Here is a 23,117-nt window from a genome sequence, read left to right as displayed (position 1 = left end):
GCACAAAGGGACTTGGGAGTCCTTGTTCAAGATTCTCTTAAGGTTAACGTGCAGGTTCAGTCGGAAGTTAGGAAGGCAAATGCAATGTTAGCATTCATGTTGAGAGGGATAGAATACAAGAGCAGGGATGTACTTCTGATGCTTTCTAAAGCTCTGGTCAGGCTCCATTTGGAGCATTGTGAGCAGTTTCGGGCCCCGTATCTAAGGGAGGATATGTTGACCTTGGAATGGGTCCAGAGGAGGTTCACAAGAATGATTCCTGGGATGAAGAACTTGTCATATGAGGAACGGTTGAGGACTCTGGGTCTGCACTTGTTGGAGTTCAGAAGGATGAGGGAGGATCTTATTGAAACTTACAGGATAATGCGAGGCCTGGATAGAGTGGACGTGGAGAAGGTTTTTCCACTTGTAGGAAAAACTACCACCAGAGGATTTCACAATTTCAAACTAAATCCTTTAAAACTGAGATGAGGAGGAATTTCTTCAGCCAGAGGGTGGTGAATCTGTGGAACTCTTTGCCGCAGAAGGCTGTAGAGGCCAAATCACTGAGTGTCTTTAAGACAGAGATAGATGGATTCTTGATTAATAAGGGGATCAGGGATTATGGGGAGAAGGCAGGAGCACGGGGATAAGAAAAATATCAGCCATGATTGAATGGCGGAGCAGACTCGATGGGCCGAGTGGCCTAATTCTGCCCCTATGTCATATGGTCTTATGGTCTACTGCACCTGGTCCACATTTATACTGATCAGTTGTCATTGGCGCCTGGCTGACCCCTGCTGGTAGGTGGTAAAATTGCGTGAGGCCGGAAGATTTGACTTCAATCTCATTAAGGAGGCTGAAATTCATTCAAGTACGTTTCAATCAGCTTCTCGCGAGATCCGGTGGGAAGGGCTAGTGAGAAACGCCTGGGAAGATCGCAAACTGTTTTGCACCTGGCTCCAATCCCGTTTTTGGACTCACACCGAATTCTCCCAACATGGTGGGATTTGCACGGCCGTGAAAATTGCCCCCATGGTTTAGGCTGACACTACAGTGTAGCAATGAGGGAGGGCTGCATTGATGCAGTTCCCTCATTTGGCGGAAGCGCTAAACTGATACCCATCATTGCTCGCAAAGGTACACAGGGGCATTAAGAGTGCGGGACTGGAGTTGCATGTCGACCAAGTCAGGAGGTTATCCGATTCCTTTTTCTGAAACACATTAGTGCACGCGTGGGTTCTTAAAATAATCTGACATTGTTCAGGGCCATTTACTCTGTTGCCACTACATGTGTGGCATGAATTGGAGTCCAACAGGGGGGGGGGGTCCATTGGAAAGATGAAGCAAAATTATTGTTATAGTTTCCTTCACGGTGTATCAGACAATGGACACAATGACATTGAAGAGAGGAAGAGGAACAAAATAAAGGCACAATCTGCTGAGGAAACAGGCTGTTCTTTTCGTACAATTTGATGTTACAACACTCGAGCGATTTGACAGTAAATCATGATTTTCCTCCTCGTTCTATTCCTGATATACTCTTGCAGAACTGTAGAGCTGAAAAGGGCACTCAGAGGGTTAAGCAACCTGTGTTGATATTGCAGTGGTGACAGAGAAGAAATAACAGCTGCTCTCCAAGTAATAGTACAAGATTTGTTCGCAGTACAACCTTTGTATTATCTGGATGTCATTAATCATGAGAAACCGGGTACAGTCCTCTCTGTATTCTCTGCATAATGATGTGTGTAAAGTTGTCTGCTAGGGACGTCTTCAGTTTGATGACATTGTTGTGATTTATTCCCTTGTTTTCGATGGCGGAGCCTGCCAGTCAGTGACAGCGGGTGTTGTCTCCTTATTAAACTATGTGGAATCAATAAGTGTTCCTCCCCACATTTCGGTCGCTGCTGAATCTATCACGGGTAATGTCTGGCAAACGTGGACCCGTTTGATTCAGCAAGTCAGAACTCACAACTTCAGTTGGAATAAAGGCTCCAACAACCCACGGGGGGCGGGCAGCTTGGTGCGAGTGTCACGATATGCCTGACTCCCGAACCCTGTGAGCGGTCACAAGGTTGCGGGGTGGTGGGGCGGGTGAGGGGGGGGGGGGGGGAGGTGGTGGTGAGGCAGTCACACTGTTTCCATGGTTTTGTCTGGCTGGGTTTCTGTAACGGGTGAACATCTCGATAACGGTTTGTGCCCTAACCTCTAACGCTGTCCTGTGTCCTGCATCCGTGCCAACTTAACTGGTCTCTTCCTCTCTGGCCTTATGGGTACAGGTGGTACATAGGGGTGGAGGTGACCTGCTGCAAATCCCGCCTATGACCTGAGTCCCCTTGGCGGCTATCCTCTGAAGCAACCAGGCCTGAATGGGCCCAGCAGTTGCTCGGATGTCCCAGGTGGTGCCACCCTGTTCTGCCCACTGCCCACCGAATTTGCCAGGGACAGGAGGGGGGTGTCCGAGGCACTGTGGTGTTCCAGCACCTCCACTGTGAGAGTCACTGGCACGGGCTCCTCCTCCCTCAGGGTGCCCGGTGGCCCCTGGGCTACTCCTTGGGTCAGGGTGTAACCAGAGTGAATTCCTGGGGCACCCCTGGCACCTAGCACTGCCAGTCCTGGAGGCCCGCTCTCTTCTCGACCAGGGTCTTTATGCTCGTGTCCATGGAGCACAGGGACTGACCATCACAGTTTCCGAAGTCAGATCGGCCTTCCTGAAAGTGAACCCACGGAAGGCGATGGGCCCGGACGGGATCCCTGGTCGTGCACTCAGAACCTGCGCGGACCAGCTGGCAGAGGTTTTCACAGACATCTTTAACCTATCCCTACTCCACTCCGAGGTCCCCACCTGCTTCAAGAAGACCACCATCATACCGGTACCAAAGAAGAACCAGGCAATGTGCCTCAATGACTACCGCCCGGTGGCCCTGACGTCAGTTGTAATGAAGTGCTTTGAGAGGCTGATCATGAAGCGCATCACCTCCATACTCCCGGAATGCCTTGACCCATTTCAATTCGCATTACGTCGCAACCGGTCCACATCAGACGCCATTTCCCTGGCCCTACACTCATCCCTAGAGCATCTCGAAAACAAGGACTCCTTCATCAGACTCTTATTTATTGACTACAGCTCCGCCTTCAACACCATAATCCCAGCCAAGCTCATATCAAAGCTCCAAAACCTAGGACTTGGCTCTCCACTCTGCAACTGGATCCTTGACTTTCTGACCAACAGACCACAGTCAGTAAGAATGAACACCAACACCTCCTCCACAATAGTCCTCAACACTGGTGTCCCGCAAGGCTGCGTACTTAGCCCCCTACTCTACTCGCTGTACACACACGACTGCATGGCAAAACTTGGTTCCAACTCCATCTACAAGTTTGCTGACGATACAACCATAGTGGGCCGGATCTCGAACAACGACGAGTCTGAATACAGGAGGGAGATAGAGAGCTTAGTGGAGTGGTGCAATGACAACAATCTCTCCCTTAATGCCAGCAAAACTAAAGAGCTGGTCATCGACTTCAGGAAGCATAGTACTGTACACACCCCTGTCAGCATCAACGGAGCCGAGGTAGAGATGGTGAGCAGTTTCAAATTCCTAGGGGTGCACATCACCAAAAATCTATCCTGGTCCACTCATGTCGACGCTATCACCAAGAAAGCACAACAGCGCCTTTACTTCCTCAGGAAACTAAGGAAATTTGGCATGTCCACATTAACCCTTACCAACTTTTACAGATGCACTATAGAGAGCATCCTCTCGGGCTGCATCACAGCCTGGTATGGCAACTGCTCGGCCCAGGACCGCAAGGAACTTCAGAGAGTCGTGAATACCGCCCAGTCCATCACACGAACCTGCCTCCCATCCATTGATTCCATCTACACCTCCCGCTGCCGGGGGAAAGCAGGCAGCATAATCAAGGATCCCTCCCACCCAGCTTACTCACTTTTCCAACTTCTTCCATCGGGCAGGAGATTCAGAAGTCTGAGAACACGGATGAACAGACTCAAAAACAGCTTCTTCCCCACTGTCACCAGACTCCTAAATGACCCTTTTATGGACTGACCTCATTAACACTACACCCATGTCTGCTTCATCCGATGCCAATGCTTATGTAGTTACATTGTATATCTTGTGTTGCCCTATTATGTATTCTCATGTATTTTCTTGAATTCTGTTCAATTCCCTTTTCTTCCCATGTACTGAATGATCTGTTGAGCTGCTTGCAGAAAAATACTTTTCACTGTATCTCGGTACACGTGACAATAAACAAATCCAATCCAATCCATCCATCTCTCTCTGGGATTGTGCCATATCACTCAGTGACTGTGCCACCTCCCTCTGGGACTGGGCCAGGTTAGCCAGCTCCTGGGAACTGCCGTTGACACCCTCAGCCATAACCCTTTGTAACTGGGCCAAGCTCTGGAGCCCCGCTGCAATGTCCAGGTGGCCCTGGTACATAGCTGCCTGAGACAGGGCAGTCCTGTCCTGTGCCTCAGCCACTGCCTGCACAGAGTGCCCCAGGCCTTGGACATCCTGTCCCATGGCTGATACCTTTGGCCCCAAGGCCTCCATTCTGGATGCCACCCGTGTGGTATCGGTCTGGGTGGCAAGCATGTTCGGCGCCTCCTCCTGCCCCTGCACATGGTTAGACTGCTCCGACTGTGCCTGCAGACGCCGGCTGGATGCTGTCAGCCCCTCATGTAGTCCCCAGCTCAATGTCTGCATCTCCATTATCAATAAGCCCTTTCCAGAAGCCTGAGACCGCTCTGGTTGGCAGACAGTCCCTGGGGTCAGGTCACCTTCCGACCGCCCACCCCTTCGGGGGTTTTACCTCCACCTGATGTACCGCTGCACACAGATAGTGCCCCAGGAGCCCTTCACTAACATGCCCTATCGAGGTGAGTGTCTCGGATGGTGGAGGGTGTTGGTGACAGCTGTGATGGAAAGTCAGTCTCGGCCCCGGACTGATGCTCCAGGGCTGGCGCTTGGGGTCAGCGCTATCTGTTGCAGACTCCTCATTGGAACCCGCTTTGGGTTGGGGGCGGGGGATACCAAAACTGTCGCCTCATCGCCAGGTGATCTTGCAAGACACAAGACATGACACATAATTGCATCGTGGTTTGGGGTTGTGGGTGGTGTGAAACTGGGCACAAAGCGCACAGTGTTAGGCAGTCAGATGCGGGCATCACGGGGGGTGGGCAGCTGCTGGCCTTAGTGGCCAGGGCACCCGGCCATGGTGGGCGGTATTGGAAACAGGATAGACCATTTAGGCCAGAGATGAGGAGAACGTTCTTCACCCAGAGAGTAGTGAGCCAGTGGAATTCTTTACCACAGGAAGTAATAATAATAATACAAATAATCTTTATTAGTGTCACAAGTAGGCTTACATTAACACTGCAATGAAGTTACTGTGAAAATCTCCTCGTCGCCACACTCCAGCACCTGTTCAGGTACTCACAACCACCGTCTCATGGGCAATTAGGGATGGGCAACAAATGCTCGCCTAGTCAGCAAAGCCCACATCCTGTAAAAATACTGATGTTGGTTGAGCTGCACAGGCCTATGGGACGAATATGCTTCTCCCATCCTCATCGCTATGCTCAACCCCAGCCATGCCCTCACCAAGAGTTCCCAAATGAACACGATACACCTAATCTGACCCCACCTATATTTGCAAGTGTGGGTTGCTTGATTCCTGTTTGAGGTACCGCACCGGCTAGGCCTGCTTGTAAAGGAGGTAATGACCACTGGCTCCCATCCAAACACAATGGGCCAAAGGACTCAAAACGTGGACAACCAAAAGGGTGTGTGAGTAAAGGGCACTTCACTTTTCCCCACCTCCACAGCCTTACCGCCTGCTCCTTTCGGCTCCCTGATCTAGGATACGGAAGGGTCTGGGTGCAAGTCCCAATGTTAACTGGGCGAGGCAGAGATGAGGCATGAGGTTTGGAGACATCACTCCAGCCTCATGAGCATGGACTTTAGCCAGCCCTGCAAAAGACTCTGGATGTAATAATTCGGTAAGAAGTGTTTGGCTTTTATTCAGACCGGTTATAATAATAATCTTTATTGTCACAAGTCGGCTTACATTAACACTGCACTGAAGTTACTGTGAAAAGCCCCTAGTCACCACATTCTGGCGCCTGTTCGGGTACACAGAGGGAGAATTCAGAATTGAGCCTGAATCTATTTTATTCCACCCAATATTACATGGAAGGTGTCTATCGTGGAAACAACTAAAAAGACCTGTAATTACAGTGAAAGTAGGAATTATATCACAGAAACTTGAAACTTACAGGATACTGAGAGGCCTGGATAGAGTGGATGCGGAGAGAATGTTTCCACTCGTAGAAAAAACTAGAACTAGCCTCAGACTGAAGGAACGATCCTTCAAAATTGGGAGGAGGAGGAATTTCTTCAGCCGGAGGGTGGTGAATCTGTGGAACTCTTTGCCGCAGAAGGCTGTGGAGGCCAAATCACTGAGTGTCTTTAAGACAGAGATAGATAGGTTCTTGATTAATAAGGGGGAATCAGGGGTTATAGAAGAAGGCAGGAGAATGGGTATGAGAAACACATCAGCCATGATTGAATTTGGTGCAGACTCAAATTCTGCTCCTACGTCTATGGTCTTACCTGTTGAAGTGAAGCACCCAACATTCTAGTTCAAGCACAAACAATTAATGATGGCCACATCTGTATATTTTTTTCCCATGTTTTTAATGTCTGATGTTTTCCCTCTCAGTTTCAGTTTTTGTTTTTAGTTATTATTTACATATTTTCTCCTTTAGCCTTACCTGCATCTGACCTGGACCCCGAGCAATTTGCCCTTGCAGATTTTTGACCCCATTGCTAGGAGATAGGGAAGATCAGGCTAAGATCAATTCTCTTTCAATTTCTCTCCCTGTGGGAAAGCACCTGGCTTCTGCTCACCATCTGTTTCCGACAACAGACCAAAGTCACGAAGGCGGTGTTGATATTTTAAACTTTTATTTGGCACAAGCAAAACTAAATGCCAGCTTTGGCTCAGTGCGAGTGCTCTTAACTCTGAGTGAGGAAGTTGTTGGTTCAAAGCCTCCATCAGCCTGCACTCCTGGTCTTTGGACACCCAATGCAAGGGGTTGGGGGAGATTGGAGGGCCCCCTCATTAGCTTGCTCCTGGTCCTGGCCAAATGGCTGTAAGCAGGTCCAGGCAGTGGGCAATTGAGGGGTGTGTACGACCCAACTGCCTGTTTCACTTCTATGCTCGGGTGCCCATGGAAAGAGAGCATGTGGTGTCCACAGGCACGCTTGAGATCTTCCACAACTGATATCTGCCAAAATGGCTGGAGTGTGTCGTCAGACTCCAAAATTATTTTATTTTAATTTTGACAAGGTTTTGTTGTGCTCATCAGTGTTTATCATGCCCAAATCTTCCAGCAGCTCAAGGATCTGATTGGTGTGTATCTATATTAAGTATGTGCCCAAACATGAGGAATAGATTTTTCTCTTTTCCCAGAAGAGTGACTGAGGCCTGAATACATGTGCAGATACAGAACCTTCCTTTGGGGAAGTTCCACTCTGAACCTGGCCTCTGCCAGTTTCACGGGGGGGGGGGGGGGGGGGGGGGGGGGGGGGGGGGGGGGGAGGAGGGGGGAATATATGAAGGACGGCATAATTTTACATAAAAAGTGCATAAACTCATTGGAGTTTTTAAAGAGTTGTCCAAGCTGTCAAAGGACTGTCAAAATGCATTTGAACTGCCAAAGCTCTCAACAAATTTAACTCTGAATTTTAAAAACTTTGTGTAGTTTTACAAAACTCAGTGCTCGCTAGTTCAATCTGTCCTTCAACATGAGCTGTAGGGTTCTCATTAAGGATTTATGCTGCAGGACTGATTTTACAACCTAATATTATCACAGTGGGGTGCCGTTAAGTGAGCAGTGTGATTGACACCTCAAAGTGGTTATAGCCAAAAAATGTTTTCTTTCATTCTTGAAGAAATGTCAATGTATTGATTTTTTTAAATCAATGAGACTGCTTTTTAAAATAGTGATGTAATCAATAGACATATAACTTTAGTTTTAGGTCAGCATTGCTCCTGGGGTTTTTCCATAGTGTATACTAGGTAAGTTGCTATGTAAGTGGTAAGAGCAAAGGGTAGCGAATGAGGGGGGGGGGGGGGGGGGGATTTTTTGGCACAAAATGTCACTAAGTTGGCATTGGGGATATAAATGTCCATAGCGGTGGATAGAGGATCACAGGGTGGTAAAAGGGATATGAGGGCTATAAAGTGCTGCTAAAGGGGGATAGGATGGCATAGGGTGTATGAGGAGACATCTGGGGTGGGTGGGAAACATAAGTTGGCATGGATGGGGCATGGGGAGTATTTGAGGTGTGAGGGGGTGTGAGATTGACGGCTGGAGGGAGGTTTTTTGTTTTGTTCATTTGTAAAAAAGATGCAACAAAGTGCCTTCTGCCTAGCCGGCCTGCGGACCGGCCAGCCTCGGTGCTGGTTCCAGGGGCAGCGGATTTTACTTCTAATCCAGCCTACCATCCAGGGATGAGAATTCAAACTTCCAGGCCTGTTTTTCCCAATTCAGGTTGGCAGAGCTGGGAAAAGTCCCGTCTGTGCATTCATGACCTGGGAGCAAACATCTGGGCCTTTGTTGCTATTGCTTTTTGTGGACAAAACGGACAAGGAAACAAGGAACTGAATTATTTTGAGGATGGATGGGCTCAATGCTTGAGCCAATCAGGGCAGCACGGTAGCACAAGTGGATAGCACTGTGGCTTCACAGCTCCAGGGTCCCAGTTTTGATTCCCCGCTGGGTCTTTGTCTGTGCGGAGTCTGCACATTCTCGCTGTGTGTGTGTGGGTTTCGTCCGGGTGCTCCGGTTTCCTCTCATAGTCCAAAGACGTGCAGGTTAGGTGGATTGGCCATGATAAATTGCCCTTAGTGACCAAAAAGGTTAGGAGGGGTTACTGGGTTCCGGGGGTAGGGTGGAAGTGAGGGCTTAAGTGGGTGGGTACAGACACAATGGGCCGAATGGCCTCCTTCTGCACTGTTCTATGTTCGATGTTTCATGTTCAATATGGTGCCACAGTCCTGATTCCAGATGTCCTTCCCCCAACCTTGGCATTCACCATTTTCGTTTGGGGAAGAGGGTTAGGTTGTACTTTGTACTTCTGTGGTTCATCGAGGCATCTACATATATAAAAGTGCAGCTGCTTTCAAAGAGACCCAATTTTCCTTCCTGGGATTTCCAAACCACGACTGGTGTGCTTCAAATATTTGAGAAAAAGATCGAATGCTGCCAGCGTTATTCAGAAAGATCGGGGGCGGGATTCTCTGATCCTGAGGCTAAGTGTTGACGCCGTCGTAAACGCCGTCGCATTTTACGATGGCGTGAACAGGCCCCCCAAGTGCAGTGATCCTGAGCCCTACGACATGGCACTGGAGCGACTCATGTAGCTCCATCTGCCAATACCGGCGTCAAACGGGCGCCGCGGGTCGGCGCATGTGCACCGCAACCAGCGCGAACTCGCGAATGCGCGCTGCGACCAGCGCCGGCCCCGATGCAACATGGCATTAAGCTACAGGGGCCCGGCGCGGAGTAAAAGAGGCCCCCATCAGGAGAAGCCGGCCCGCTGATCAGTAGGCCCCAATCGGGGGCCAGGCCATGGCGGAGGCCACCTTCCCCGGGGTTGGACCCCCCCCCCCCCCCCCCCCCGTCACCCCCACCAGACTGCCCCCCGCAGGATGAATGCTGAGGTCCACCGGGTAGGACCACATGTGAATGGAGCCGGCGGGACTCGGTCTATCTCGGTGGCCAGTCGGCCCATCCCGCGTGGAGAATCGCCGGGGGGGCAGCATAGAGTGGCCCCCGACTGGCGCCACGCCGACCGCGCCAATGGCGGCAATTCTACGGTGACCGGAGAATCAGCGGACTGGCGTCCGGGCGGCATCGCGTGAATCGCGCCCCCCGCTTGCTGATTCTCCGTCCTGGCCCGGGGTCAGAGAATCCCGCCCAGGGCATCCTTTGGTAGAGCTCAGTTATGCATTTAGGGTTGTTAAGAGTAGACATGAATGTGCATAAAAAGTGGATTATCTCAGTGGAAATATAAAGCTGAGAAGTTATTAAAATCCCCAGGCTCTTTCAAGCTTTTAAAAAAAAAATCCAGGAAAAAAATTGTTGCTTGCTATTTCACTGCTATTCGCGTAAGTATGATGGTTGTTATTATCATATTACTGCAGTTTGGCTGCTTCCACAATCTATTTTCATGTTGGGGGAGTTGTAGATTCACAGTTTAATAATTTGTCCAACTGGATATAAAAAGATGAAGCTGTCCTTGATGTGGGACTATGAATACAAATATTTGTATTCATAAGGGATCAAGTACATGAAGGGATTTAAATGTTATCAGTAAGAATCTCCATTTTGAATATAGCCTGCAACAGACTCTTAGAACTTTATTTCATCTCACGATGGCTCTTGAGGTCTGCCTTTGGAGGATTCTGTGTATGCTTGCATGGAGGGTGTGAAGGCAAAGGATGGTAGGTTGGGATCATGGGACACGAGTTGGTACTAAGTTGGCATGGGCGCTATAATCGGCCATTGAGATGAGCAAGGCAAATTTGTTGGCATGGACGGTATGAGAGGCATTGGGGGTGGTAGAGGGGCATGGAATGACTTGGAGCATATGAGGTTCATGGGTGGGGAACATGAGGTGGCATGAGATGGCATGAGATGGGGCAATGTGAGGTTTAAGAGAGAGGGGGCTATTTTTTTGTTTTATTGTAAGTGGGCCAATGTCCTTGAGTACTGAGGCGGGCCTTTTAAAAAGTTCACCTCCACGCCTGGCAGCCCTTGTCTACAAACTCTTTCTGTGGTTAGTGGGCCCAAATCCAGCTCCAGGATGAAAATCTGAAGATTTGGGCGCTTCCTCTCTAGTCAGCCATTTCTCGCACTCTGTGCTCTCGACTCGGGAACAAAAATTCAGCCCACGGAATATCCTGGATAACAATGGGTTTCGACTCTTCATAGAATGATCCAGCTTTGAAGGCGACCATAGGGGCAGCACGGTAGCATGGTGGTTAGCATAAATGCTTCACAGCTCCAGGGTCCCAGGTTCGATTCCCGGCTGGGTCACTGTCTGTGCGGAGTCTGCACGTCCTCCCCCTGTGTGCGTGGGTTTCCTCCGGGTGCTCCGGTTTCCTCCCACAGTCCAAAGATGTGCGGGTTAGGTGGATTGGCCATGCTAAATTGCCCGTAGTGTCCTAAAAAGTAAGGTTAAGGGGGGGGTTGTTGGGTTACGGGTATAGGGTGGATACGTGGGTTTGAGTAGGGTGATCATTGCTCGGCACAACATCGAAGGCCGAAGGGCCTGTTCTGTGCTGTACTGTTCTATGTTCTATGTTCTATGTCTGTGCCAGCTCTTTGAAAGCTTTGTGCAATTAGTCCCACTGCCCTTTTCCCTTAGTCCTGCAAAATGTTTCTTTCCCAAGTAAAAATCCAAGCTCCTTTTTGTAGGTAATTATTGAATCTGCTTTCGCCACCCTTTCGGGCAGCGCATTTCGGAGCACAGGAACGCATCACAAAAAGAAAGTTCATCCTCATCTCATCCTTCCATTCTTTTGCCAATTATATTAAAACTGAGCTCTCAAGTTACAAAAACAGAAAATACTGGACAATCCCAGCAGGTCTGACAGCATCTGTGGAGAGAGAAGGGAGCTAACGTTTCGAGTCTGGATGGCTCTTTGTCAAAGCTGTGCTCTCCAGTTGCTGAACCTCCCCCCACTGGAATCAGAGACGCCTCACTTAATTTAACAATATTTTCTATAATTATGAACAAATTTATTTAGGTCTCTCCTTCGCCATTTCTGTTCCAATGGGAATAATCCCAGTTTTCTACTAGTTTCTGATTTGATGTGGGGCGGAGAGCTGGGGTTGGGGAGGGGGGGGGGGGGGCACGATGAGAGGAACCCTTAAACTAACCCCTGGCCCTGGATGGTGCGTGTGGACGTAATGTTCCCCTCTGCCTATTGGTTTGGTGGGTGAACGTCCCTGTTTCCAGGAGCACGATGCCAGTAGGCGTTAAAATATGGGCGGCACGGTAGCATAGTGGTTAGCACTGTTGCTTCACAGCGCCAGGGACCCGGGTTCGATTCCTGGCTTGGGTCACCACCTGTTCGGAGTCTGCATGTTCTCCCCGTGTCTGCGTGGGTTTTCTCCGGGTGCTCCGGTTTCCTCCCGAAAGACGCGCTGTTAGGTGAACTGAACATTCTGAAGTCTCCCTCCAGGTACCCGAACAGGCGCTAGGGGACTAGGGGCTTTTCACAGTAACCTCATTGCAGTGTTAATGTAAGCCTTATTGTGACACTAATAAAGATGATTACAAAGAAATGCCCCAAGTACTGCTTGTGGGTGCTGGCTTGAAACCCACGGGACAGATGCCCTCCCACACCAAGCCCGCAAACCGTGATGCAACTGCCGGGATTGTATCCCATTGAATTTTGGAAGCATCAATCCTTTTGGCTGTTTCCTCTGCTTTAATAGATAGGAAATCAGGAGTAGGCCATTTGGGCTCCGAAGCCTGTTCTAGCGTCATTCAACCAGATTATGCCTGATCTCCATTTCAGTTTCCCTGACCTGCCTTTGCATGTGTTGACTTCGAAGGTGGCTGATGTGCTAACTGTCCTTGTCACCCCCCCCCCCCCCCCCCCCCCCCCCCCCCCCCCCCCCCCCCCCAGGCAATCTGCACCTCACAGGGGCGGTATCAAACAAAATCTGACGCACAGAATTCATGAGGCAGCCAATCATAGGCTTGGGGGCAAAGAGAGGTTTCAGGGAGTGTCTGAGAGAAGGTAGAGAGCTGGGAGCGAATTCCAGAGCCGAAGACAAAAGCAACTTCAGAATAATTAGAAATAAAGCGATCGTCACGTTCAAACGTTAACCTGTTTTTCTCCCAGGCGCTGATTTCTCTGATGTGGGTTTCCAGCACATTTTCTCTTTATTTCACAATTTTCAGCCTGAATTAGTTTTCATTTATAACTTGACCAAGGCACCCAGTAAACTTTGGCTTTGTTTTGACGCAGGCTGGTGTTTTCCACGAGGCAGACTGACAGTTCGGTGATTTCACTTGACCCTTGCTGACAGTCAGGAGTGACTTGGACCCCGTTCAACTTCAACTCCCAGAAAAAGTGACTAATCAAGAGTGAAATCACTGGCATTGCATCGTGACTAACCTCGCTTGCTTTCCCCCCCCCCCCGCTGTGAAATGTCGTTGGTTCAGCCCCTGTTTTCTTATGGAAAAGGACATTGCCTTACCTTGATGCTTACTGTCGATTTCCCTCAGTAAAAGCTGGGAAAGTTGGGAGATGGACTCTGAAGTATCACTGGGGTAGACATCCTGCAGAAGGAGCTGAAGTGTCCCCTGGTTCAGTGGACTGTTGAAAGTCAATGTCTGGTACAACCCTGCACAAAGAAACATAATAAGAATCATAATCTTTACTCGTGCCACAAATGAGCTTACATTAACACTGCAGTGAAGTTACTGTGAAAATCATAATAGTCGCGAGAGAGAAATCTGTTACGGACCATTAAGAGGTCCACAACCAGGAGTGTGAACAATTTATCCTCTGGCTTCATTAATATTTATTTTGTGTGTGGCCTCCACAAGTGGCTGGTGTATTTTACTGAGAATATCTGGGCTACCGGAGTTAAGACCTGGAATGGGGTATTGGAGAGCCAATATTGGAGAGCCAACAGAGTGTGGGACCTTCCCGAGGACTGTGAAATCAGGTACTGATGTGGAGAGAGGGGGAGACCTGTACTTCCCACCTCCTCAGCAATGCATAAAAACATGAAAAGATTATTATTCTTTTGTTGGCGACCACTGAGGATACCCGAGCAGAGCAGGGCGTCCTTTCGCAATGGGTCTAAACCAGCTATTCAAGGGATCATTTACACGTACGCAGATCTAACATCCGTTTTAATTGGCCGACAGACAGGTGTGTAAAGCTGCCTTGAGGAATATTATTCTGTATTGCAAGCTCTGTCTGGTTGCTGGGTACTGCCTCTGAAATGAATCCTTAAAATGGATGCAATAACCAATGTTCACATCAACTTGTTTGACCGTAGCAACTACAGTGTTCAATTGCTCTGAGCTGGATTCCCCATCAACGGGACCCCCATTTTGCCAGCCGTGCACTCACACTTTCAGATTCAGGGCGGCGTAGGGGTGTCCTCAATGGGAAACCCCATTGGCCGGCTGCCAGGACGGAGGATCTCGCTATCTCCGGGGGGTGCTCCGCACCAGAAAACGGGTGCTGTGTTATGGAGAATCCCACCCCCTATGTTTCATTATGTGAGTCCGATTACTGTTGATGCTCACTGTGCTTGGTTGGTTAAGTGTGGATGTGGGCTCAAGAGAAAAGTAAACAAACTGCGGATAGAACTGGAACTCAGAGCTGAAGCATGGAGGAGGCATTTTGAAGCATTGCAAATAAAACCTGGTGGACATATGGGGTGGAATTTTCCAGCCCTTCGTACCAGTCGGATCTTCCAATCCGGCCGAAGTCGACTCTCACCACGAGTTCCCCAGCAGAGGGATGGGAAAGCCATACAAAATGCCGTAGACTTCGGCGGGACCAGGAGATCCTGCCAACGTCCAATGACAAGCTACCTCCGACTTGGGAAAACCCGCCATGAGGGGAGAAAAAAATTCTGGCCATGGAAACGATCGTCATCTCTGAGTAGGTCTGAGCTATAAAATAACGAACAGCAACCAGTACTTTACTGATAAAAACATGGTTTCGAATCTATTTGATGTGAGAAAAATCTTTAAAAGAGTGATCTTGTGGTTTGAAATACTGAAAAGCAGCGGGCCCAAAACAATCAAGAAACAAATTTTCAGGAATCTACTTTTAAAAAACTCAGGGCGCCAGCCCCCCCCTTCCCGACCGGGAACCGATTCTGGTCCCCGGTCGGGGCTAGCAGCCCGACGCCGTAAGCGCCGGCATCACGGGCTTAACGAATTTCGTTAAGCCCGCTTACCCGAGTTAGCGCCGGCTGACGCGTCATATGACGTCAGCCGCGCATGCGCGGATAGGAAGACTCCAACCCGCGCATGCGCGGATGACGTCATCGCATATTTGCGCGAAACCCACGCATGCGCGGGCCGGGATGCCCCTCAGCCGCCCCGCGAATGGATACTGCGGGGCGGCGGAAGGACAAATAATGCGCGGGCATCGGGCCCGCTGCCCGCGATCGGTGCCCACCGATCGCGGGCCCATGGCACCCTTGGCACGGCCGTGGTACTGCCGTGCCAATCGGTGCCACGGTTATAAAATGCGAGTGTTTACGGCCGTTTTTACGAACGGCCAGACCAGGTGTGCTTGCCGTTCGTAAAAACAGCCGTAAAAGGCTGGGAACTTGGCCCATCTATCAGCTGTGAATCGCTGCTGGCCGTAAAAGAACGGCTGCAGCGATTCGTGTCGGGAGTTGGACGTGGGGGGGGGGGAGAATAGCGGGAGGGCGTCGGAACAGCGTGGCCGTAAAATTTTACGAGCCACGCTATTCTCCGCACCGTCGGGAGTGCGGAGAATCTCGCCCTCAATTTCCTCTCCTCAAGAGAAGTGTTAAATCCCGGAGACAAAGGTCCTGAATGAATACACAAAATAACCTCTTGCAATTGTACAGTGCCTCCCATGTCATTAAAATGATTGAGCTATGATCACAAAGAGATATTTCCATTTCAATCCTCTTCCCACACCTAGCGGGGCACTAAGGCAGACTTTCAGCCGTTTCCACAGTATGTAATGCCCAGAACAGGTCGCTAGTCTGTCGCCAGGGGCTTATAGCTTGAGAGGCGTCACTGCACATCAAACCGTGTCTGACCAGCAATCTCTCCCACCCTTCCAGCCAGCCCCTGGAGTGTTTGGAAGGATTTGCAGGTTGACACTCAACATGTTTGGCTGGGTTGTGAACGCACCTTCCTTGTCCATCACGTCCTGGGGTGGGCCTAAAACCTGGAGACTCTGGCTCAGGGGCAGGGGTGCGACTCACTGCACCACAAGACCTCCACACAAAGGGATTAACAGCCAGCTAATCTGTATTATTGAGATAATGGCTCAGGGATAATTGTTGGCTTGGATGCAAATCGAATTCCCTACCCTTTTGTCCGATAGAAAGAGCTTGCATTTACATATCAACCTTTCACTACCCAAGGACACACCCCGAAGCACTTTACGGTCAGTGAACTACTTTTGAAATAGTGTCAGTGCTGTCAGGTACAAATGGGCCAGCTAAATTGTGGCCAGCACGTGCTCACAAACAACAATGTGATAGTAATCCAGTAAACTGCATTTTTTGAAAGTATTGGTTGAGGGTTCAATATTATCACTGGGAGATCATTCTGCTCTTCTTCCACTCATGGCGTGGGATATTTTATGGCCACCAGAGAGGTCAGGCTGGGCTTCGCTTTAACATTGAATCCAAAGGGCAGCACCTGCACCAGAGTCGCACTCCCTCAGCACGAGGGTGAGATGGTTACCACTGAGCCACGGCTAATAGTTCTATTGGATCTCATAAATCCATTTAAATAGACAGACAGAGTCTTGTTTTAATGTTTCACTCAAATGATTGCACCCGTGGCATTGCAGCACTCCATCAGTCCTGTGTTGATGTATCAACCCTCAATTATTGTTGTCTCAGAGGTAAGAGTGATGCAGCTGAAACAAGCTATTGCTCAGATTAAAAGCATCAACATCCTGGGGTGGGGGCAATATTGATCAGAAACATAACCAGCTCAGCCATCTGATTCACCATCTGACTCCGAAAAGCTTGTTCCTCTCCTACGAGGTACACAGTCAGAAGGGTGATGGAATATTCTGCACTTGCCTGGCCGAATGTCGCTCCAGCAAAACTGGAGGAGCTCTGATTAGGGCTGGCAGCACCGGCAACACACTCACTGCCATTAATTGGCAGGCATTCTCAAAGGCAACCGATTAGGACCCCCCCCTGCGATAATCCCCCTGCCAGCGAATGCAGGCTCAGGATCCCCTGTTGTGTTCTGGAGCCAGAGTCCCAAAGCCCAAGGGAAAATCATTCCGCCCATGATTTTAGGGTTGTTGGTCACAGTCAGTAGACTCCTGATTGTCACATAAACATATTTATTTCCAAATAGGCCACATGCTTGAGTTGGGCTTGGGCCTATGTGAGAATTGACAATGGTTTCCCTCTTTGGGGAAACCCATGATGAGGGGGTATGCAGCCATTGTGTCACAGCCAATAGGGACACCCATACAATGAGGCCTTTCTTTCAATTAAATTGAGAGGAAAATCACCAAGAGAGATTCAAGCTGCGAGGAGACTTAGAAAGCCGTCCTGTGCAGTTAATGAATGCGAAACGAGAAGCTCGGGCCAGAATGTTAAAGAAATAGCTGTACGTGGTCGAGCAGAGCGTGTTTCATTTGTAATACAAGTTAAACTGCAATGTGATCCGAATGGATGAACTATTCCCGATTCACTGTGTGGGAACGGGAGAGAATGAGCTGAAGATCTGCAAATAGATGTAGCTCGGCAATGCAAAGTCCACTGTCAACCATTAAAGCTATTTTAATGCCACTTATTTTAAATAAATGGAAATTTTACAGGGAAGCGCACTTCAGCCACACTTTGTCTTCCCTTACAGTATAAGATCAGACATGTGGCACTTTCAGCGACAGCGATGCTCACAGTGTTCCCACTGCATGACATGAGCATCTTTTGATCGCCGTGGCTGGCTTCCAACCTTTCCTTGGCATTTGTTAACCAATTGATCACAGCGCGTCCTCACTTACCCCTCATCCATTAGTTCAAAATATTCATCAGCAACGCACCTCACCTCAAGAGCTGCAGCCTTTGACCTTAGACAAGGAAAGGCATACTGACATCGGCCGATCTGTGCAGCGGAGGTATCCGGTTTTGGTGGCCTTTCCTGCGTTGACCACCCCAGCTGTTTGCCTTGCCACCAACAGCCAAATGGTAAGTTCTGGGAGAGGGACTGGGCGGCAATCGGGTGGTGGGGGGTGCAGATTGCAAACATTGTGGAGCTGGGGGTGCAATCTACTCCTTCTAGCTCTGAGGATATGCTGTTTTTCAAACATGTTTTTTGAAGTATCGCTAGTTTTTGTTGGTCATGGGTTGGGCCCCATCGTTCACTTGAGAACCCCGACTGCAGCTGGCCTGTCCCCCTCAGTCAGAAGCAGTTTCTGCAAGGGGCCCAGTATACGTGTGAGGCCTTTTAGTTACACGTGGAAGGACTAAAAGCCTCTTTTAAAAGGCTGCCAAATCTGCCTCCAAAGTAATCTTTAACCAAAGTTTAGCACCCACAGCACAAGCACAGATCAATTGCAGGATGTTGTGCCTTGAAATTGTTCCTTTCTGCTCTCACTCTGAAAACAAACCCAAAATTGGGCCCAAATAATTTGTGCTCATACCAACTTAATGTCCTGTACCTTCACCGGCAGATTGCCGCTCCAGAGGGAATTGCAAACCCCCTGTCTCGCCTGACTTTTCTCACTCAGGCCAGGTGAGAAAGGAGCTGCAAAGTGCGCCACAGTTACAGTGTGTTTTTGTAAATTCACCACTCTGTCTTAGAATTCCCCCTATACCAAAAAGGGCCAATATTCCAAATGGTGAACAGGGATTCTCACTCCCTGACTCCGATACAGGCTTCTGTGGGTGCTATTCAGGTCAAACTATCTTTTCAAGTTATCCCCCGGTATAACCCATACCTTCACCGAAGAATTTTACCTACTTACCCCTTAATAGCATTGATGTGCTGGGTCCTGCGTTATTAAGGAAGTGAAGTAAGCTAATAACCACTTTTTCAGGTTAAATTATTTTATTATTATTATACTTTTTTTTAATAAGTTGTAAACACTTTCTTTACAGAAAGGTAAACAGATTAGTGATTTTGGATGCTGTCTGGTTGGTTGGGGATCTTCAGACCCACCTTAACATTTTAACTTTAAATCCTAGCCTTCTTTAGATCTATTACAGTTTACACTCAGCTGCTTGCCTTGCCTTTCCCATGACCGAGTTCTCTCTCTCTCTCTCTCTCCTCCTCTTCTCTCCTGATGCTGGTTCTCTGTTTTCTGTCCTCCTTCCTCTGTGCTCTGTTCTGACCTTTCCAGCTGCTGCTCCCTCGCGTTCTGCTCTTCTGATGGCTGCTGCCTCGCGCGTAGGGGGAGGAGCGAGGGGAGCCCGCGCTTAGTGATTTTTGGCGGGAGAGATCGGGACCTCCGATAGGGGATGGACTACGGGGCTTAAAGGGGCATGGTGGGACACAACCAGGCAAATGGGTCCCCCTCTATACATCAGTACATCACAGTGCTTCAACACAGCACAAAGAAATCTATGCAAACTCTCTTTTTCTTTTTCCCTTTCTCCTGCTGCAGGTTGTAATAACAATTCTGACAGACTGAAATTGACTGCATTTTTGACAGAAGAGCTGGCCACAGTTTCTGCTCTTTTCAGCTGCCACCAACCTCTTGTGGGATCTTTCCCTGCACTCTCCCAGACCAGATATTGGCAGACCTCTATGTTTCAAATGACACATTCTGTATTTTCCAGAACAAGTGGTTAGGTGTAAATGAGGTGTAGTGAATGAGGGCTCGCACCCCCCCTTTACAGACTGCGGGGGTGGGGTGGGGGGGGGGGGGGGGGGAGCGGCTGGGGGTTTGGATTGGGAGGGGCAGGAGTGTGAAGCCAGGGGAGGTTTGGACCGGAGGGGTGGGATGATGGTGGTGTCTGCTGGTCGCAAGTCGGGCCAGGGTCTGAGCTGAGTTGGGGTGGAGTGGGGCTGGACGGGGAGGGGTGGGTTTGGACCAGACATTGGGGGTGTATCCCATGTCGGGATTGGGTCGGGGTCGGACCAGGATTGTCCCTGCTTAAGGGCATGGAGGGTGTGTTCCATGTCAGATCAAGCCAGGTTCAGACCGGGATTGGCGGGGATGGGAAGCCCATGGTTGCGGGTGTGTGTGTTTGTGTGTGTGTGTGTGAGGGAGGGTGTCCCGTGCAGGTCTCAATCTGGGTCATTAAAATAGTTACTCTAAGTTAGATGTACTTTTATTTCAGGGTGGTGGGAGGAGGGCGGTTGAGTTCCTGACAAGAGTGTGGTTGGTGTGGCGCATTTGAGAAGAGACTGATGAAGGTGGACATCCGAGGGGCTGGCCTGGAGAGTCGCGACTCGCGAGCCGCCGGCTGGCTCAAAAAGGGAAATGGCTGATCGGCAGGGGAAGGAGGTGGGGAGCCCCCAATCTCCCCCCCCCCCCCCACCGACCAGGTCGGTCACATGGAACATGAGGGGGTTGAATCTGCCGGTTAAATGGTCGCGTGTGTTCACGCATCTTAGGAGTCTGAAGGGGGATGCGGTCTTTTGGCAGGAGACGCAGCTGCAGATAGGAGGCCAGAGTAGGCTGAGAAAGGAGAGAGTGGGGCAGGCGTTCCATTCGGGGCTGGATATGAAGATGGGAGGTGTGGCAGTGTTGGCTAATAAGTGGGTAGCGTCCGATGTGGGAAGCATTGTGGCCGATCCGCCGGGGAGGTATGTAATGTTAGTGGAAAGTTGGAGGGGATGCTGTTGGTTCTGGTAAAGGTCTATGCCCCGAATTGGGATGATGTGGATTTTAAGAGGTGGGTGTGAGGGAAGGTTCCTGACTTGGACTCGCAGGGGGAGGGGTCTGGGCGTTTATGGGGTTGGTTGGTTGTTCTTCTGTTTTTGTTTGTTTCTATGAAAATGTCTTGAATAAAATATTTTTAAAGAAGGGTACTTTTATTTCTTCTAACTCTTTCAGGGTAACTATCAGGGTAAAACTGGCAGAACCATCTGAAGTTAGCGAATTAAATCACTTTGTCAGATGTTTCCCAGCCGGCTGTAATACTCTAGGGGGCGTTAGCTCTTCTGGACAATTGCTGGGTAAACCCCTAGCTGGGAACCTTTCGAGAGGGATTCCCCAATTGCGATGCTGGGGGGCCAGGACATTTTGTCCCAATGTATTGAGTGAAACATGGACAGGTTGTTGCTCTAGCTGAGATATATTATTATTCACTGCGTCACACAGAGAGTTATACTGATTTACTGATGTCACAACGACAGTATACGGTGTTGCATCGTAAGTTAGTTACGAAAAAGCACCCAATTTCCTGAGGTGCTGTTCATGGGCATATGCACCTCTTTCATCCTGTACCTGTCTCCTTAATTTTGCTTTGCCACCTAATTGTCAAATCTCACCCCAGAGACAGATCCAGCACGACAGCCCAGTTCAGTACCCCAAAGGAGTGCTGCATTGTTGGAAGTGCCACCTTGTGGATGAAACATTAAACCGAGGCCTGGTCTGCCACCTCAGGGGGATGTCAAATGACCCAATTTCATGACTTTGAAGAACAGCTGGTCTTCTTGGTCCCTGGTCAACATTGTGCTCACAAAACGTACAGGTTATCAGGTAATTCATCCCATTGGTGTTTCTGGAATTTTGTTGCACGCCAATCGACTGCACCGTTTCCTTACATTCTAAAAGTGACTACCCTTATAAAATAACAAATTGGCTGTGAAGTGTTCAGGGATGCCATGAAAAGAACTAAAAAAGTGCAAATTATTAGTTCCCCCCCATTATGTTTGGCTTACTATCTACTTCTGCTGTCAACCTCTCTCACTGCTCTCACACATTGGGTGGGATCTTCCCCCTCCGTCCGTGTTCTGCAGCGGTGGAGGGCGGATTGCCATTGCCCAGCGGCTAGACCCTCTGGTCCCGCCATCGCCGTTACCCTCACTTCCGCGAAACCCGCGGCGGGGGTGCGCCGTCGGCAAGACCGCACGATTGCCCTGGCGTGAACGGCCAGAAAGTCCTGCCCATTGACTCTGCCGCTATTTAATTCCAGCTCTCTTTCTTTCTCCTGCCCTTGTTCTGTAAGAAAACTGGGAAGAGATTTCCTTTTAAATCAGTCTGTGTGACCTTGCTGCAATCTGGTTAGGGTTGCCATGGCTACACTCGTGCGCGACGCTGCAAAGGCTTTTCTTTCAGTAAAACTACAAACAAAACCACAAATGGGACTTAACCGATATCATTCCTGAACACCTTCACCACCAGATGTGCAGAGTGCTTTCTGCCAATTCCTGCAGAAGCCTGTGACTGTCTCCTTGATTTTATTTTCTAATTATGGGCTAATTTGACCGGTGCAGATGCGATGGGCTGAAGGACCTTTTCTGTGCTGTAGACCTCCATGACTCTATGTCAATCAGTCAAAAAACAAGGGGATTTAAATCCCCTTGTTTGTTGACTGATTGACAGGGAGTCATAGAGCTTCACAGCACAGAAAAGGCCCTTCGGCCTATCGAGTCTGCACCGATCAAAAACAATCACCTGACTATTCTAATCCAATTTTCCAGCACTTGGCCCACAGCCTTGTGTGCCTTGGCATCATCACAAGTGCATCTCTAAATACTTCTTAAATGTTATGAGGGTCTCGGCCTCCACCACCCTTTCAGGCAGCGAGTTCCAGACTCTCACCACCCTCTGGGTGAAAGGTTTTTCCTCACATCCCCTCTAAACCTCCTGCCCCTTACCTTAAATCTATATCCCCTGGTCATTGCTCCCTCCATCAGGGGGAAAGGTTTCTTCCTGTCTATGCCCCTCATAAATTTATATACAGGTTATCTGGAACCCTCATCCCTCAAAATTAACCAGAATGATGCCATGTTTTTTAAGAGTAACGTTGTCCAATAAAAATCACTGACTATCCAGAGATGTGGCTACGGGGAAATCTTCTTTAATCATGTCCATTAATTTTAATCACAAACCCCTTACGTCCACCCACACCATACACAGGTCAATACACTTCACATATGTATATTTAATGAACAAACATCGACCACCATTCAGTAATCAAGGAGGTGAAGCACACACAATTAAAAGTCTCTCAAAACGCTCTGCTTGGTGACTTACCATTTTACCAACAAACACGCATGCAAAAAGAATGAACGTTCACATAAATTCATTGTGATAATAAGAGTATTGAGGTTTTCTGCTTAATGATGGTGCCTATTTATTACTTACTAAACAGGAATGTGGGGCTGAATTGTCCATATCTGCGGCTAAGTGCCGGA

The 23,117-nt window shown here is 49.2% G+C and overlaps 1 protein-coding gene across 1 annotated transcript in view; it reads right to left on the bottom strand.

The window, feature by feature from the left end:
• Positions 1 to 23,117, bottom strand: part of LOC119963772 — a 91,501-nt gene that overhangs the window by 42,509 nt on the left and 25,875 nt on the right. Inside the window, exon 3 of the mRNA XM_038793059.1 lies at positions 13,295 to 13,441. Coding sequence (XP_038648987.1) covers positions 13,295 to 13,441 — 147 coding nt within the window. The remainder of the gene's footprint in view (positions 1 to 13,294; positions 13,442 to 23,117) is intronic.

The sequence above is a fragment of the Scyliorhinus canicula genome, chromosome 3 (genome assembly GCF_902713615.1).
Source record: "Scyliorhinus canicula chromosome 3, sScyCan1.1, whole genome shotgun sequence".
Classification (NCBI taxonomy): Eukaryota; Metazoa; Chordata; class Chondrichthyes; order Carcharhiniformes; family Scyliorhinidae; genus Scyliorhinus; species Scyliorhinus canicula.
The sequence above is the reverse complement of the archived record's forward strand: the minus strand, read 5'-3'. Positions and strand labels throughout refer to the sequence as shown.